This window comes from Crotalus tigris, unplaced genomic scaffold (assembly GCF_016545835.1).
Source record: "Crotalus tigris isolate CLP2741 ecotype Arizona unplaced genomic scaffold, ASM1654583v1 scf7180000024386.1433019, whole genome shotgun sequence".
NCBI classification, from domain to species: Eukaryota; Metazoa; Chordata; class Lepidosauria; order Squamata; family Viperidae; genus Crotalus; species Crotalus tigris.
Window position 1 is genome coordinate 240,390 of NW_024100556.1, and position 17,893 is coordinate 258,282.

General features: G+C 40.0%; 1 protein-coding gene across 1 annotated transcript in view; it reads left to right on the top strand.

Annotated features, from left to right (window-relative positions):
* LOC120301577 (structural maintenance of chromosomes protein 2-like) overlaps positions 1-17,893 on the top strand; it is a 28,093-nt gene that overhangs the window by 8,139 nt on the left and 2,061 nt on the right. Inside the window, 14 exon segments of the mRNA XM_039328988.1 lie at positions 168-327; positions 1,476-1,593; positions 1,792-1,930; positions 2,768-2,887; positions 3,633-3,837; positions 4,237-4,372; positions 5,823-5,947; positions 7,103-7,296; positions 11,218-11,361; positions 13,586-13,780; positions 14,958-15,158; positions 15,834-15,950; positions 16,600-16,760; positions 17,497-17,644. Of these exon segments, the coding sequence (XP_039184922.1) occupies positions 168-327; positions 1,476-1,593; positions 1,792-1,930; positions 2,768-2,887; positions 3,633-3,837; positions 4,237-4,372; positions 5,823-5,947; positions 7,103-7,296; positions 11,218-11,361; positions 13,586-13,780; positions 14,958-15,158; positions 15,834-15,950; positions 16,600-16,760; positions 17,497-17,644 (2,163 nt within the window).

A 17,893-nucleotide genomic window follows, 5' to 3' on the forward strand; every position in this document is an offset into this window, starting at 1 on the left:
TGTTTGACAGTTTGCCCATTTAGAGTATCCCCTTCTTTGAAAAGCTGTTTGGTACTTAAAGACAGAAGATTCAGGGTGATTACTTTTTTTATGACTGTTTCCGGGAAAGTTAACTTCATTCCGAAGTAAAAGATACAAATCACCACTTCACATTGTATTTTTTGAAGGCTCAGATGAAACTGAAACATGCCCAGCAAGAACTAAAGACAAAACAGAGTGAAGTAAAAAAAATGGATGGTGGCTACAAGAAAGACCAAGAATCCTTTGAAGCAGCTAAAAAACAGAAAGAGAAACTTGAACATGAAATGAAGAAACTCAACTATGAAGGTTTGTTCACCTTCTTGAATGGAGGGGGGTTTGTTTTACACATTGTACACACAGAGGGAGATTCAAGATGAATTGCTGCTTCCATGGAGGACAATAGCCCACTTTTTACTGACTAACGCTAGAGCTCAATTTGAACATGTCCTGCACTAACTGAAGTACAGATAGTCCTTGACTTACGACCACAACTGAGCCCAAAATTTCTGTTGTTAAGTGAGACATTTGTTAACTGAGCTTTGCCCCATTTTACGATCTTGCCACCGTTGTTAAATGAATCACTGCAGTTTGTTAAGTTAGTAACCTAGTTGTTAAGTGAATTTGACTTCCCCATTGACTTTGCTTGTCACAAGATCGCAAAAGGGATCACATGACCTTGGGACACAGCAATGGTCATAAATATGAACCAGTTGTCAAGCATCTGAATTTTGATCACATGAATGTGGGGATGCTGCAGAGGCTGTGAAAAATGGTCATAAATCACATTTTTCAATGCCGTTGTAACTTTGAACGGTCAGTAAATGAACTGTTGTAAGTCGAGGACTACCTGTACATAAGTGTGTGATGTGGCATCCCTATGAGCTAGAATATGTGATGAGTTAGTCACAGATGGTTCCCCTTTTGCACATTTTATATTAACTAGCTTCTATATAAAGGCTGTAAGTTTCTGTCTAATCAGCTTCTTCTGAAACCTTAGAAATACATACTCTAGATTAGTGGTGGCGAACCTGTGGCACGCGTGCCAGAGACAGCACTTAGAGCTGTATCTATGGGCACATGTGCTGTCACCTCAGCCCCGCGTCCCCCCGTGGCCCCCTCTTCACCAGCAGTCCCCTTGGAGGAGAGTCACCCCCGAGCGCAGACCGCACGGAGCAGCGCAACCAAGGACATGGCAGCCGTGCAGCGGGGACAAGATTCTGCTCTTGCACTGTCGCGCGCAGTTGGTGCTGTGGGGCGTGGGTGGAGGGTGTTGCTACCATGGTGCTGCTGGGCTGCCTGGGCGATCTGTGGCGGGCCTTGGAGGCAGTGGGTGGCCCTGCGAGCGGGATGGGGCGAGCTGCCGGTGGGGCGGGGGCGGGTTTTGGGCACTTGGTCTCTAAAAGGTTTGCCATCAGTACTCTAGATAATGTTATTTATTCATTTGGCTGTTCCAGATAAAAAAGAAGAGCGTCTTTTAGAAAAGCAAAAGGAGTTATCCCGTGTGGTAAATCGTCTGAGGGAATCCTATGAAACTTTCCTGGTCAGGTTCCCCAATCTACGTTTTGAATACAGGTGAAGCCGCGGAACATTAAATTGTATCTCCTGTCCCTAGACAAGAATTATGTTAAAATGTTTTACAGTTGAACTTGGAAACTGGGAAGAAACATTCTGTCTTTGACTAGGGCTTTCACAATATTATTTAATAATAACAAAGTATGTATGAAAAGCATTAATACGTTCTCACAACACAATTTCTTAATTGATTTTAAGAAATCCAGAAACGAACTGGAATCCAGATCGTGTGAAAGGGCTGGTTGCATCTTTGATTACTGTGAAAGATGTTTCTACAGCAACAGCACTAGAAGTAGTGGCTGGCGGTCGACTTTATAATGTTGTGGTGGACACTGAGGTGCGTTTCTCAAAAGGTTTTATTAAGAATATAACTTCTGTTCTTTTCTCAAGTGTTTAGCAGCAAACCAGATGTAATAGCAAATAGAAGCTAGACTTGTATTCATGAGTGTATCTGAAGGTTACACTTGTAATTGCTGAAGCACATAATGATTCTGATAAAAAAGTAATACATAAAGTAGTCCTTATTTCTTAATTGTACTATTTTTGTAATGTTTAAGATGACCATTAAACAGTATCTTATAACCTGCATGTAGTGTTTGAGGGTGTAGGCAGAGTTTATGCATGTGTATAATATTCAGGTGGTCCTCAACTTACAACAGTTCACTTAGTGACCGTTCAAAGTTAAACGGCACTGAAAAAAGTGACTTAGGACCATTGCAGAGCCATATGATCACGTGATTAAAATTCGGATGCTTGACAACTGACTCATGTTTAGGACAGTTGCAGTGTCCCGGAGTTACATGATCGCCTTTTATGAAATTCCGTTAAGCCAAGTCAATGGGAAAGCCAAATTCCTTTAACAATCATGTTACTAACTTAACAACTGTGGCAAGAAAGGTTGTAAGATGGAGCAAAATTCACTTAACAATTGACTTGCTTAGCAATAGAAACGTAGGGCTAAAATGTGGCTATAAGTAGAGGGCTACCTGCACAATATACGTATATAATATTGTATATAGTTATTAATTATAAATCAGATGAATGCTAACATTTTTAAAAAGACACGTTTTAACACTATATATTTTTATCACTGTAATAAATGTAGCAATAGCTGCAGGTAAAATGGGTCAGCAAATATGTAAGCAATTTTTTTTTTTTAATTCTTATCTGTTAGGTGACTGGGAAAAAGCTGCTAGAAAAAGGTGAACTGAAGCGTCGATATACTATCATTCCACTGAATAAAATTTCATCAAGATGTATTGGAAACGAAACCATCGAAGTGGCCAAAACCTTGGTATATTTTCTTTTGTGGGAGTTTTGAACATATTTCTATACTGAAAGGTTTTTTTTTTATTCTCTTTCTCGATTTTCCACATGTTGTTATGAAACAGACAATTATTTTTAATACGTATTTTCTTGTTATTTATTTTTTCTTAACACGTATCTCCATCAAAGTTCTTTTATTTTAATGATAATATTGAATTAAATCTTTCAATTTCAGAATGATTGTCTTAGCTTAGAGGCTAAAACAAATGGAGTTCAATAACCCCTTCCAAACAGTGTTCCCCAGATGCGTGGGGACCACAACTTCTAGAATTCACAACCAGCGTTGCATGCTGGGAGTTGCACTTACCACTCAATGCCAAATGCATTATTCTACGGAGGTAACTTTCCCTTTTTCTGCTGGAATATTCCCATCCATTTGTTACAAAGACATTGTAATTTTCCACAAATAAATATTCCAGAAGAGGAAATGGTTTGTAGGATTCTGAATAAGGGGCATTCTAGGAGGCAAATGGACTTCCTTGACATCATATTTCAATGCTGCATTTTGTCTATCCCCAGTTATACCAGGTTGCAGTCTGGTCTATGTTTATAAGTAGCTTCTGCCTGAACAGTAATAGACTATGATGTAATGACCATAAGCTGAAACCAAATCTGTATACAATTTTCTCGTATCATAGAATTTAGGAAAAATAAATCCTGAGTTAGACTTTTTTTTTTCTCTCTGAAGTTTGTCCTTTTTCCTTTTGTACTAGGTTGGCGATGACAATGTTAATCTGGCCCTTAGTCTGGTGGGCTATGATTCTGAAATCCAAAAGGCAATGGAGTATGTCTTTGGACAGGCCTTGGTTTGTGATAACATGGATAATGCCAAGAGAGTCACCTTTGACAAAAGGATAATGACAAAAACAGTCACTCTAGGTGGAGATACATTTGATCCCCAAGGCACACTGAGTGGAGGTACTGGCTAATTTTCTATTCTTTACTACAATACACTTTTAACATGTCTCTGTTATATTTAAGGAAATCACTGATTCTTTTCTTTTATTGAACTGCATTTATCTGCTTGTCCAAAACTTACACGTGTAAATTCACCTGTGTAACCAGCCTATTATGCTATAGGATGAGGGTCTTGGATAAATTGTTCTAGGGTCTTCACAATCCACCAATACTTTCCTGCATGTGTCATTACAGTCAGTTGATGTAGGAATTTATGTAGCACAGCTATCACAGATTCAGTATTATGACATTTGTCTGGAATCCAAAGGATTTGTGTGCGGAGATTTGAACAAATGAGCAATATTGCAACTCGTATTTGACCTAATTTTCATGCATGCAACGGTATCTTTTGCAAATCAGGTGCACGGTCTCAGGCTGCTTCAGTTTTGTCCAAACTTCAAGAAATGAAAGAAGCGCAATATGAATTGAAAGCAAAAGAGGCTGAGCTACAGACGACAGGAAAAGAGATAGCAAGTCTACAGGTGACTCTTGAAAAGTATGCACTGGCCAATTTATTTTATCCAGGAACTCTGGGAATAGAAAGGAAGTTAGTTCAGTATGATTGGCTTGATAAATTAATACTTGAAAAAAGTGAATCTCTTCTAGACAAAAATCTTAAAAAGATTAAACTTAAAATTTGTATATAGGTAGTCCTCAGGTTATAACTCTTATTGGGACCAAAACTTCCATTTGGTAAGTGGTACCGTTATTAAGCTAAACACCACATGACCACCATAGTCATTAGTTGAGGACTGTACCATTGTTAGGCAAGGATCCCATGCTTCTCCGGCCTTTTCATGCTCACCTCCGTTTCAACTCCCCCATTTCCCCTCCATCTTTGCCTTTTGGCTGCTCCCTCAACCACCGCTGCCTACCTCTGCCACCACTTGCTGGCCCCAGCTGATCTTCACTGCCTTCTTCCTCCTTTGGAAAAAAATCAAAGAGCAACTAAGATGATCAAAGGCCTGGAGACTAAAACATACAAAGAACGGCTGCAGGACTTGGGTTTGGCTAGTTTAATGAAAGAAAAAACAGTGGCGATATAATAGCAGTTATTCCAGTATTTGAGGGGCTGCCACAAAGACGAGGGGGTCACGTTATTTTCCAAAGCACCAGAGGGCAGGCTGAGAAACAATGGTTGGAAACTGATCAAAGAGAGAAGCAACCTAGAATTAAGGGGAAACTTCCTGACAGTGAGGACAATCAACCAATGGAACAGCTTGCCTCCAGAAATCGTGGGCGCTCCATCACTGGAGTTTTTTAAGAAGAGGCTAGACAGTCACTTGTCTGAGATGGTGTAGGTTCTCCTGCTTAAGTGTGGGGGGGCTGGACTAGAAGACCTCCAAGGTCCCTTCCCTATTCTATTCCTGCTGTTGATGAAGTGTGCCTGGCCAAGGCAACTGTTGGCCCTTCCTGAGATCTCCTGAGACTTTTGCAAAGGGCCAGCATCAGCAGGAGGAAGAAGATGGTGAGGGCCAGCTGAGGGTGGCAGAAGAGCAGAGGATGGCCAAATGGGCAGATATGGCGGGGGGGAGGGAGGTAAGTGGGTGGAGGTTGTTAAAGTATCTTCTGCACTCACATGAGCTACCAAGTACCTAATTTTAATTATATGATTGTGAGGTTATTGCCACGGTTCTAATTTCAGGATTGGCCACAACTAATTCATTGAGTGCCGTAGCTCCGAATAGTCATGAAACAAATAGTCATTAAGTGAGGACTGCCTATAAAAGTTTTGCTTTTGGAAGCTAACAGAATTACGCGCACACTCATCAAATGATTCCATTGTGTAGTTTCTTGATTATAAATCTGGCAGGATTAAAGCATGACCTTTGTTATGTGCATTTTTGGAACGCTAAGTTCATCATCAGAAAATAACGTGGGACATTTTTAAAGGTGTCTTGATGGGATATAAATATATTTTTAAAAAAATTATGACGTCTGTTAAGGTATCGTCAACTGAAGCAACAATGGGAAATGAAATCTGAAGAAGCTGATCTGTTACAAACTAAGTTACAACAAAGTACTTACCACAAGCATCAGGAAGAGCTGGATACCCTGAAAAAAACCATTGGTGAGAACAATTGTAAATACTACAAAAACATTACTATCTTGAGTTGGACCTATAGATTTGTCTTCAGGAAGAAAAGTTACTTTGAACCAGAAGCTTTTAAAACATTTTAAGCAAATAAATAAATCTAGATAGAATTTAACTATAGGTGGACCACAATTAGGACCCGAGTTTCTGTTTTTAAGCAAGGCGGTTTTTAAGTTGAGTGGTGCCCAATTTTGCGACCTTTATTGCCACTGTGGTTAAGCAAATCACTGCAGTTGTTCAATGAATCATGTGGTCATTAAGCAAATCCAACTTCTCCCCCTCCCCCTCCCCCCGGCTTTCTTCTTGGAAGCCGGCCTGGAAGGTTGCAAATGGAAATCACATGACCCCAAGACTCTGCAACCATTGTAAATACACGCCGGTTACCAAAGTGGCCAAAATTTTGATTATATGACTGGAGATGCTACAACAGTTTGTAAACCTGAGGACAGGTTGTAAGTCGCTTTTTTTCAATGCCACTGTAAGTTTAAACGGCCACCAAACAGATAGTTGTAAGGCGAGGGCTACCTGTATCTTCACTGCTTTCTTGTCATTTTCTTGGTACCATAGCCTTATTTTCCCTCAGTGGATATTAATTTAAGGCAGTGATGATGAACCTGATTCGTATCAAAAGTGACACGTCATGACATTTTGGACAACAGGCCAGTGTTCAGCCACACCTCACAAAACTATTCTCAAAAGCACACCCCATTCTCATGTGATTTTTTTTTTCCAGAGGCTGTGGAGTTTGCGTGAGAATGTATTGTGTTCTTGTGTGGCTTCCTGAACCACTGAAAATTGTATGACAATAGGGCATGCCGTCTTCCTTGCTTTTTCTTCAACCTAAATTTAAAAAAGCCCAGATCCGTTAACCATTTTTTTTCCATATAAGAGTTACTCTAAGAAATACAACTAGCGGTTGTTGTGCTGGAAAAAATTACAAAATTCAATCCAAAATGGAAAAAAAGCCATAATTAAAATTATTTAAAAATATTAATGATGAAATTGACCTAGTATTTTAGATAGAATAGTTAATATTTAGGGGGGGGGGTTACATTTCGTAAGGTGATATTTTGCTTTCTGCTATATAGCTTTTCTATTTAAAAGCTGCAATCAAAACTCTTCTGTTTTTAGAGGAAAGTGAGGAGACGCTAAAGAAAACAAAAGAAGTACAAAAAAAGGCTGAGGAAAAACTGAAAGTGCTGGAAAATAAAATGAAAAATGCTGAAGCGGAAAGGGAGAAAGAACTGAAGAATGCCCAGCAGAAACTAGACGGAGCCAAGAAAAAGGCCAATGCTTCCACCAAGAAGATGAAGGAAAAGGAACAGGTAAAAATGCCGCTTTAAGGCCAGAAGCTTAGAAAAGAAATAGACTCAACTGATAAATAGATTCTTTTTTTAAAAAAAATGGTCTACCTATGTTCAAGTTTCTGTAAACATTTATACTGAAGAAAGAGCAGCTCTGTTTGGTACTTTATGTCATCTCTTGAAATGTAACAGAATAACAGAGTCGGAAGGGACCTTGGAGGTCGTCTAGTCCAACACCCTGCTCAAGCAGGAGACCCTATACCAGTGGTTCTCAACCTTTTTAATGCCGCGACCCCTAACCGGTCGTAAGTCGAGGACTACTCAACCGGTCGTAAGTCAAAGACTACTCAACTGGTGCAGCACCGTTTGCAGAATGGGACTTTTGGCGGGCTCAGCAGGGCAGAGACAGCCTGGACTATTCCTATTGGCTTTTGAAAGACAATAGAATTAGACTCTATTTAAGAGAGTCTATTCTATTGGCTTTCAAAAGCCAATAAAAGGGAGTAGCACAGCTAAGGAAAAGGGGGGAAAAATGGCGGACTGCGTTGTTTGGCGACCCCCGTGAAATGGTCGTTCGACCCCAAATGGGGTCCCGACCCATAGGTTGAGAACCACTGCCCTATACCATTGCAGACAGATGGCTGTCCAATCTTTTCTTAAAAATCTCCAGTGTTGAAGCACCCACAACTTCTGCAGGCAAATTGTTCCACTGATTAATTGTTCTATAATATAACAGCTAAGATTGTTTAAATATTACCGTGTTTCCCCAAAAGTAAGGCCTACCCTGAAAATAAGCCCCAGCTTGATTTTGGGGGTGGGCCTAATATAAGCCCTACCCCCAAAATAAGCCCTAGTTTTGGGGTGAGGCACACACCTAAAAATCAAACTAGGTGGGAGTGAAGCGCCCCACGCACCCTGCACCCACTTACCTTGCAGCCAGGGCTTTCCTTCCTGGCCCACTTTTTCCATGACGTCTTCTGCAGCCAGGCCTGCATTTCTCAGTCATGAATCCATAGCTCGGTACTTGGCTGTATAGGTCTTCCGAAAAGGCCTGACTGTGAAATGCAGGCCAGACTGAAGCTGCTTCTTCGACCAGAAGAAGTGGACTGACTGGGCGGGGCTATCGGTGCTGGAAGTGAGTATAAAAGGCATCCCCACCCTGAAAATAAGACCTGGTGCCTCTTTTAGAGGCAAAAAAACAACAACCCAAACAAGACCCGGTCTTATTTTGGGGAAGACACGGTAGGTTGAGGTCTTAGCCACCAGCACTCTCATCTTCCCCCCTCTTCCATTTTTCACTATTAAAACCGACTTGGTTGAGGGTTCAGCTGCAATGTAAGCTACAGAGAACCCTGTTGGATCAGAAGCTTATCCACAGCTGGGTCGTAACTTGATCCCTTTTGCCTATTTCAGATATTTCCCCTTGAGATTAAGTAGCTAGGGAGAACTATTTGTTCTTTGGATCTTCCTAGGGAAAATACAACATGGTTCTGAGTAAAGGAAAGACAAATCTTTCCTAGCTGTGGTTTTAAGAGGGAAAAATCTAATGCAAGTCCCTATAGTTTTTATTTCAGAAGTAATTTGCCATTGCCTTTCCCCTGGGGCTGAGAGGGAGGGTCTGGCCCAAAGTCACACAGCTGATTTTATGCCTAAGGCAGGGCTAGGACTTGTAGTTTGTAGCTTGGTGCCTTAGCCACTATACCAAACTGTCTCTTGCTATGTAGTATCAAAAGAAAAGTACTTTATTTTACTTTGGATATATTCAGAATCTGGCTTGATTTCTTACAAAACACTTTTCCCTGACTCTCAGCTGAGATTTTGGATGGGCATATTTATTGTTTTGTTAAAATTTGCTCTTGAATCCTAACCCTTGTTCTCTAACCTTACCTTAATTTGTGCTGCTCTTTGCTGCCATTTGTAGACATTAACTCTACATTTGATCGGGTGCTGCAGGCCCAGGAGTGAGAGAGCTCTTTATTAAATAAAAATAAAAGATAAGGGATTCTAAAGCCTTCTTGCAGCCATTCTTAAAGAGTGGCTAGGGCAGTAGGAAAAACCCACGAGCACATATCTTGTTGGAATTCATTCCCATCATGACAAATCTTTTTGCAGTATCTGAATTTGCTATTATATATCTTATCATTCGTCATCTTCAGGCTGGTGTTTTCAGCTTCGTGCTTCAAAGCACAAAGCTGAAAACACCAGCCTGAAGATGATGAATGGGACTTCGTCGAAATGTCGCCAAGACACTTCCAATTTTCCGCGGGAGAAAACCCGAATAACCAAAGACCTACATACAAACACCTGCGAAAACCTCAGAAAACAAATATATGTATGCATATTATTTTTTTCTTCCTTGAAGGCCAAGTTATGTTCCTCTCAGAGCGTTAGGGTAAATAGAAAACAGAAAATTCTAAATTACAGGATTTGACCTTGAATTAATGATAATTAATGGTAACCTATAGCCCTACCTTGTTCAACTCAGACACAACTGGTTAAAAAAATCAGTTGGGAAACATCAGAACTCCGAAATGATAATTCATGAACCAAGTCTGTGGTGTTCTCAAAATTAACCTTTGTACTCTGAACTCGCTTGGAAGAATGTTGGGATGCATATCTACATATGAGTTGGGTTTCTGTGTATAAGCCGAATTTAAGAAACTGGCTTTTCTTGTCCTGTTTTGAACTGGTGATGTTATTTCTGGCCAAGGGAAACTTGAGATTTCTTGGAGGCTTGCTTGGGGCCCTTGATATCAGCTTGTTCTGTCTTGCACATAATTTACAATCTGTATTTAATTTGGGTGTTATGCTGACAAACAATGGATTTATACTTCACATGAGAAAGTTTATCTTAAAACTAAGCTTCACATCCCTTCTAGTAAAAAAAGATTCCATATGCAGATTATGTATTAATGTGGTTGTTGTAATGAGAAGGAGGTTGATGATGATCTGTACTAAGCACATTGGGCTACAAGCATATTCCACAGTTTTCGATCTACAACTACAGTCTCTGCATCCTTCCAGTTAAGGTTGAAGTTTTTCAGATCTTCCTGAAATGTTTGGCGTCAGGGTTTTTTTTGGGCCTTCCTCTTTTTCTCCAACCATCTGGTGCAGTGGTTCTCAACCTTTTTAATGCCGCGACCCCCAACCGGTCGTAAGTCAAGGACTACTCAACCGGTTGTAAGTCAAGGACTACTCAACCGGTTGTAAGTCAAAGACTACTCAACCGGTTGTAAGTCGAGGACTACTCAACTGGTGCAGTACCGTTTGCAGAATGGGACTTTTGGCGGGCTCAGCAGGGCAGAGACAGCCTGGACAATTCCTATTGGCTTTTGAAAGCCAATAAATTAGACTCTATTCAAGAGAGTCTATTCTATTGGCTTTCAAAAGCCAATAGAATAAAAGGGAGTAGCACAGCTAAGGAAAAGGGGGAAAAAAATGGCGGACTGCATTGTTTGGCGACCCCCATGAAATGGTCGTTCGACCCCAAATGGGGTCCCGACCCACAGGTTGAGAACCACTGATCTGGTGGTATCCAATTGATTGCGGTCTTTGCTGGATGTTGCTCACTCATGCGGAGCACATGTCCAGCAAAGTACATTCTTCGTTCTGTTACTATCTCAGAGAGTCTTTGGGAATTATTCCTTTGTAGAATTTTCTCATTTGTGACATGGTCCTGATATGAAATAGGAAGAATCCTTCTGAGACAACGGAACAAGAAACAGAAACTACAAGTGAAGTCCTGCATTAATGTAACAAAATGGAATTTCTCCCTGAGATCCAAATTTATACCATACCATACATATTTAGCTTGAATAAATACTGTATATGCAGCTCTAACCTTTAAATGCTAATTCAGACATCCCGTTGTACTCAGCAGGACTCACTCTCATGTTAGCACGAATAAGATTATAATGTTAATATCTGCATTATGTTTTTTAGGAGGTTGAAGCACTTGTTTTGGAGCTTCAAGAGCTAAAGCAGGAAGCAGCCTCCTATGACCAACAGGTGGAGGCTGTGAATGAAGCTATTAAATCAATCCAAGAACAAATTGAGACCATATCAGCTGAAGTAGCAAAAAATAAGGTTAGTCTTATTCTGAACTATTAAAATAAATACTGAATATATTTATTTTTATCTCACCTTTATCGCAAACTCAGCCCTGTGAGGTGGGTTGGACTGAGAGAGGATGACTGGCCCAAGATCATTCAGTCAGTTTCATGCCTAAAGCGGGATTAGAATTTGTATCTTGATTTCTAGCCTGATGCCTTAACCAGTAGTCCAAACTGGCTCTTAACCAAATATGCCTTACCTAGTACACAGAACTATTTTTTGGGGGGGAGTTTTTAGGATATTAAATGCTTCTAGTCTTTCATGGTGAACAACTCATTGTGCCCTAAGTATCCTGTTGGCAAATCTTACTGTACTTATTAGAAATTGGTCTATATTTTATATATGGTACTGAGTATACAACTAGAGTGCCAGGTCTTGCCCTCTAAATGGGCCTACCACAGAACCTCCAACTAGCTAATCCAATTTCTTGCAGTCTTTTAGATTTAGCAATAGCAATAGCACTTAGACTTGTATACCGCTTCACAGTGCTTTACAGCCCTCTCTAAGTGGTTTCTATTGCACCATTGCACTCATTTCACATGCTAGTAAAATTATGCTTAAAATCCTACAAGCTAGACTCCAGCAGTATGTGGATCGAGAACTACCAGAAGTACAGGCAGGATTTTGAAGAGGCAGAGGGACTAGAGATCAAATTGCCAACATACGCTGGATCATGGAGAAAGCTAGCGAGTTCCAGAAAAACATCTACTTCTGCTTCATTGACTATGCTAAAGCCTTTGATTGTGTGGATCACAACAAATTGTGGCAAGTTCTTAAAGAGATGGGAGTACCAGACTATCTCATTTGTCTCTTGAGAAACCTATATGCGGGTCAAGAAGCAACAGTGAGAACTGGACACGGAACCACTGATTGGTTCAAATTTGGAAAAGGAGTCCGGCAAGGCTGTATACTGTCGCCCTGCCTATTTAACTTATATGCAGAGCATGAGAAAGGCAGGGCTAGATGAATCAGAAGTTGGAATTAAAATTGCCGGGAGAAATATCAACAACCTAAGATATGCAGATGATACCACTCTCATGGCAGAAAGTGAAGAGGAACTAAAGAGCCTCTTGATGCGGGTGAAGAAGGAGAGTGCAAAAGTTGGCTTGAAACTCAACATTAAGAAAACCAAAATCATGGCATCCGGCCCTCTCAATTCCTGGCAAATAGATGGGGAAGAAATGGAGGTAGTGACAGATTTTATTTTCTGGGCTCCAAGATCACCTCAGATGGGGACTGCAGCCAAGAAATTAAAAGACGCTTGCTCCTGGGGAGGAAAGCTATGGCAAATCTAGACAGCATTCTAAAAAGCAGAGACATCACCTGCCAACAAAAGTGCGTATAGTCCAGGCCATGGTTTTCCCAGTTGCAATGTATGGCTGTGAAAGTTGGACCATAAGAAAGGCTGAGCGCCAAAGAATTGAGGCCTTTGAACTATGGTGCTGGAGAAGACTCCTGCAAGTCCCTTGGACTGCAAGGCGTTCAAACCGGTCAGTCCTAGAAGAGATCAACCACGACTGCTCTTTAGAAGGCCAGATCCTGAAGCTGAAACTCAAATACTTTGGCCACCTAATGAGAAGGAAGGACTCACTGGAGAAGGGCCTAATGCTGGGAAAGATTGAGGGCAATAGAAGAAGGAGACGACAGAGAATGAGATGGCTGGATGGAGTCATTGAAGCAGTAGGTGTGAACTTAAATGGACTCCAGAAGATGGTAGAGGACAGGAAGACCTGGAGGTCGCGATGGGTCGGACACGACTTTGCAATTAACAACAACAACAACTAAGTGGTTTACAGCAGAGGTCCCCAACCTTTAGGGCACCAGGAACCAGTTCCATGGACAGAGGTTTTTCCATGGACTGGAGGGTGCGTGGTTTGGGGCTTTGCTTGTTTATGCGGCCCAGTTGCTGGCATGCCGTGGCCCAGTACTGATCCATGGACCGAGGGTTAGGGACTCCTGATTTACAGAGTCAGCATATTGCCCCCAACAATCTGGGTCTTCATTTTATCCACCTCAGAAGGATGGAAGGCTGAGTCAACCTTGAGACATTCAGAATTGAACTGCTGGCAGTTGGCAGAATTAGCCTGTAGTACTGCATTCTAGCCGCTAGGCCACCACTGCTTTTTAAACTTATTGACCTATTCTTTAGTTTAATAGTAATATGACTGGAGAGATTTTTGTTATATCTGCTCTTCAGGAATCTGTGAAGAAAGCACAAGAAGAACTGGCAAAGCAAAAAGCAATGGTGTTAGCTCAAGATAAAGCGATTAAAGGCAAATCTGCAGAGGCCGTAAAATATAAAGAGCAGAATAATGAATCACAGCTTAAAATCAAAGAGCTAGAACACAACATCAGTAAACACAAGCGGGAGGCTTTGGATGCTTCAGCAAAAGTAAGTTAATGTTACATCTATTTTTCTACCAACAGTTACTGTTCCTAATGTTAATGTTTCATGTCAATAGAAACCTGCCTCTCAAATAGTTCAGAACATATCCCAAAACGACAGTATAAAACAAGGTATACATTGTTGTTCCTCACAATCTTGGCTTTGGCCACTGAGACTCTTGCAATATTATGGTGCAATTTTTAATTATGACTGAAGGGAATATTTTTTTTATTACACGAGGAGAAATTTTATATTAATTGTGTTCAATTTCATTATAGTTAGATTTAAATGCAGGGCCACCTTCCACACCAGAATGGACTTCCTTGTATGAATCTCAACCGCCAAAGTGTATTTCTTGACTCGAAAGTGTTTGTACCTTCATGTGGTTATCTGATTGGGAAATACCTGTAATTGTGTAGCCAAATCAGTGAACACTCCATTTATGGAGGTAGATAAAATTCCAAACACTGAAGAATTGCATCTTTATTACCTTGGAAAGATGTTGTTGCCTAGATGTGCACAAAATATTGCACGGGATGTTGTTAACCTTCAAATGGGCTGTTTCAGTGGGTCTCAGTATGTATGCTTTAAGGCAGGGGTCTTCAAACTTGGCCCTTTTATGATTTGTGGACTTCAAATCCCAGAATTCCTCAGCCAGGCACGCTGGCTGAGGAATTCTGGGAGTTGAAGTCCACAAATCATAAAAGGGCCAAGTTTGAAGACTCCTGCTTTAAGGTGAAGTCTGGAACTTCTGGCTGATTCGGTGGCTGGAACATTCAGAATGTCCTGTTTCATGGCGGGAATGGCATCTTTTTAAACCCCTAATGCTGCTCCCATATTTTTCCTATTTTGAGGAACATGCTGTGATAGGTGTATGAGGCATCCAACAAAGAGCATCTGGTTTTATGGCACAATTCACATTGCTCATATTAGCATGATGCAGAACGATATTTTCTTCAAAACAGGCAAATAGAGAAAGGAATACAAAATCCAGTTTCTTTTTAATTATTTCAGCTCCCAAGAGAGTTGCAGCAGGCATAGTAAAAGACAATGATGTGGAGCCTTGATTGGTGTGCTCCACCCTGCAATCCATAGGTTTCCAGGCTGATAACATGGCAGTTGATTTGTGCATTGATTTGCATTTGCAAATGCTTTCTGCTTGTTCCTTTATGTGTCTTGGCAGGTAGCTAAAATGCTTGCAGACTATGAATGGATATCTTCAGAGAAACATCTTTTTGGCCAGCCAAACACGGCTTATGATTTCAAAACCAATAATCCAAAGGAAGCTGGTCAGAGGCTTCAGAAACTGCAGGAGAAGAAGGAGAAGCTGGGCAGGAATGTCAATATGAGAGCCATGAATATGCTTTCAGAAGCTGAAGAAAGAGTTGAGTTGCTCTTATTCCGCCTTACCCCTTCGTGCTGCCATAAACAACGGTTTTTTCAATTTAGCGTTCTCCAAATTTGGGCCACTAGTTCCACACTCCCCAAATGGCATATAGTAGATGTCATAGATATTTGGAGAGTACCACATTGGAGAAGATTTGTGTATCATTTTTGGCATTGCTCTCAATAATGTGAAAGTTAACATGCTTTTTGTTCATTTGGCAACCTAGGTAGTCTTTGCACATGCAATTCATCGTTATATTGTTGCTGAAGAAGCTAGAAAGTGCTGTCTGGGCAATTTCAGCAAAAAACACTTTGTTTGTTTGAAACCTATTGAAATTTCTTAACAGAAGAATAGGCATTCATCAGTAATCCTGTCAGTGAATGCTTATGCAAACCTCAGTTCTAAATATCAAATATTCAGCAACAATAGATGCTCAGAACATTAAGAAGCCTGGTCTCAGAATGCACTGATGAAATTACATGAAATTAATTTCAGCTCAAATAATAAATCAGTGGTAGCTGGATAGGCATTTACAAAGAAAGGTATTCTCTGATTAGATAACGGTGATGTCAAGGAAGACTGACAGATCTTTTTTCCTAGTCAAAAACAGTTCCTTGCATATCATTAGCCTGGCTATTCTGTGCCTAATCCTGATGCCCTTTTCTTGTGCAGTACAATGACTTGATGAAGAAGAAGAGAATTGTTGAGAATGATAAATCTAAAATTCTTGCAACAATTATGGAGCTTGACCAAAAGAAAAACGAAGCTTTAAATATTGCATGGAAAAAAGTAAGTCTCTATGCTTCCTAGCCAAAGATTTTACAGCAGACTCAAGATCATACTTTATTTCATTCTTTAAGGAATTAATTAGGATGTACCACTCTGATAATTATCATGCCACCTACCATGCCCAAAGGTCCAGTCAAAGAAATGTGGGTGAACAAGGGATCATCATCTACCAAATTCCTTAATTGTATTACATGGTGCTTACTAATGCAGGAATATACATTTGGGTGGCTAGTAGCCTCATTCTGACTAATCATTGGTGTGCTGGAACTGCATTCCTAAAAGTCGGAGAGATCAGGACCAAAATTAGATGTGATTTTATTTTAGTTAAAACTAGGTACAGTTAAAATATTTATTCTCCCAAGTTTTTCATAAGGGGGACATCACTTTTGGAATGGCTGTAGGGATCATTCACATGAACTCAAACTGAACATCTCTGTTAGTGGGTTCAACTCCTAAACACAGACAAATCCAATTTGGAGAAATAATTTAAACCCTCCCTGGAGCATATTTAGGCCTATTTGGGAAGCAGAAATTAACTCACATAATGTTGGTAGACTAAAATGAGCTACATTTTGAATCGGGGCAGATTCCATGATATACCTTGGATACAAATTAATTTCTCTAATGACAGAATTGTTCAATTTACTAGGTAAATGAAGACTTTGGATCCATTTTCTCCACACTTTTGCCAGGGGCCAATGCTATGCTGTCGCCTCCTGAAGGGCAGACAGTCCTTGATGGGTTGGAGTTTAAAGTTGCCCTGGGGAACACTTGGAAGGAGAATTTAACTGAATTAAGTGGAGGCCAAAGGTTAGTACCTTTTTTTTTGAAGCGCAAACAAAGTAAGACAACTCAGGCTTGAAGTTTTTCTTTTTAATTCTTGTAGCATTTCTCCAAAAGTGTACAAAGATCATGGGTAGTTTGAGTGCAACAATATAAAACGCCTATGTCCAAAGAAAGTGTTTGGATTACCTGTACCGTAATATATTATTGGTTGAAGATCTTCAGGATTGAATGACATGTAAATGAAGTAAAAGAAATAAAATGGAAAATGTTCTCTCTTTAGCTACATTGGAATTTGTCTTTTTGATAGATGTTTTAAGTCTAATGTTTATTCCTGGAAGAATATACATTTATTCACAATATGAATTCCAGCTTCAAACTGTGCCTCATACTCTGTACATTTGTGGGTAACTTTGAACATTAAAAAAAAAAACGTTTTTCTACACCTTTTGTGTTACAGTGACAAAGAAACTGCAAATGTCACCAGGGTTATACTGTACACTCAGACTAAGATGAAATAAAATTTATTCTGCATACAAAGAGGGAAAGGAGCAAAAACTCAAAGGAGAATTTTTTTAAAAAATAGATTCTTACCAAGAGCCCAGCTTGATATATATAACGTAAAAAGAATTATTCTTAAAATTGTTAAAAGTATTTTGTTTCAAGAAATTATACTGATTAAAAAAACAAGACATTTTCTTTGATGGTAGCATTCTGATGAGATTTTTTTTTGTATGGTTCTTTTTTTAAAAAAAAAAATTAGATCCCTTGTAGCTTTGTCCTTAATTTTGGCCATGCTTCTCTTCAAACCTGCTCCAATTTACATCTTGGATGAAGTGGATGCAGCCCTTGATCTTTCTCATACTCAGAATATTGGGCAAATGCTTCGGACCCATTTCAGACACTCTCAGGTAATAAGTTAACAACAATTTACCAAAAGTATATTCTGCACTAATTTTTGAAACTTCTCTTTTCTCTATTTACCACAGAGAAACATTTGCTCCTGAATTAATTTTCTCTGTTTTACAGGCAAACAGCTCATATGTCTTTGCTCCAGAACTAAATCCCTCATTCTCCTTGGTCGGTTGTCATTCATATAAGACAAATGCATTTTTTTTCTGTTCTCAGCCTCTGAAGGTCTGCCACTGCGGTACTATATA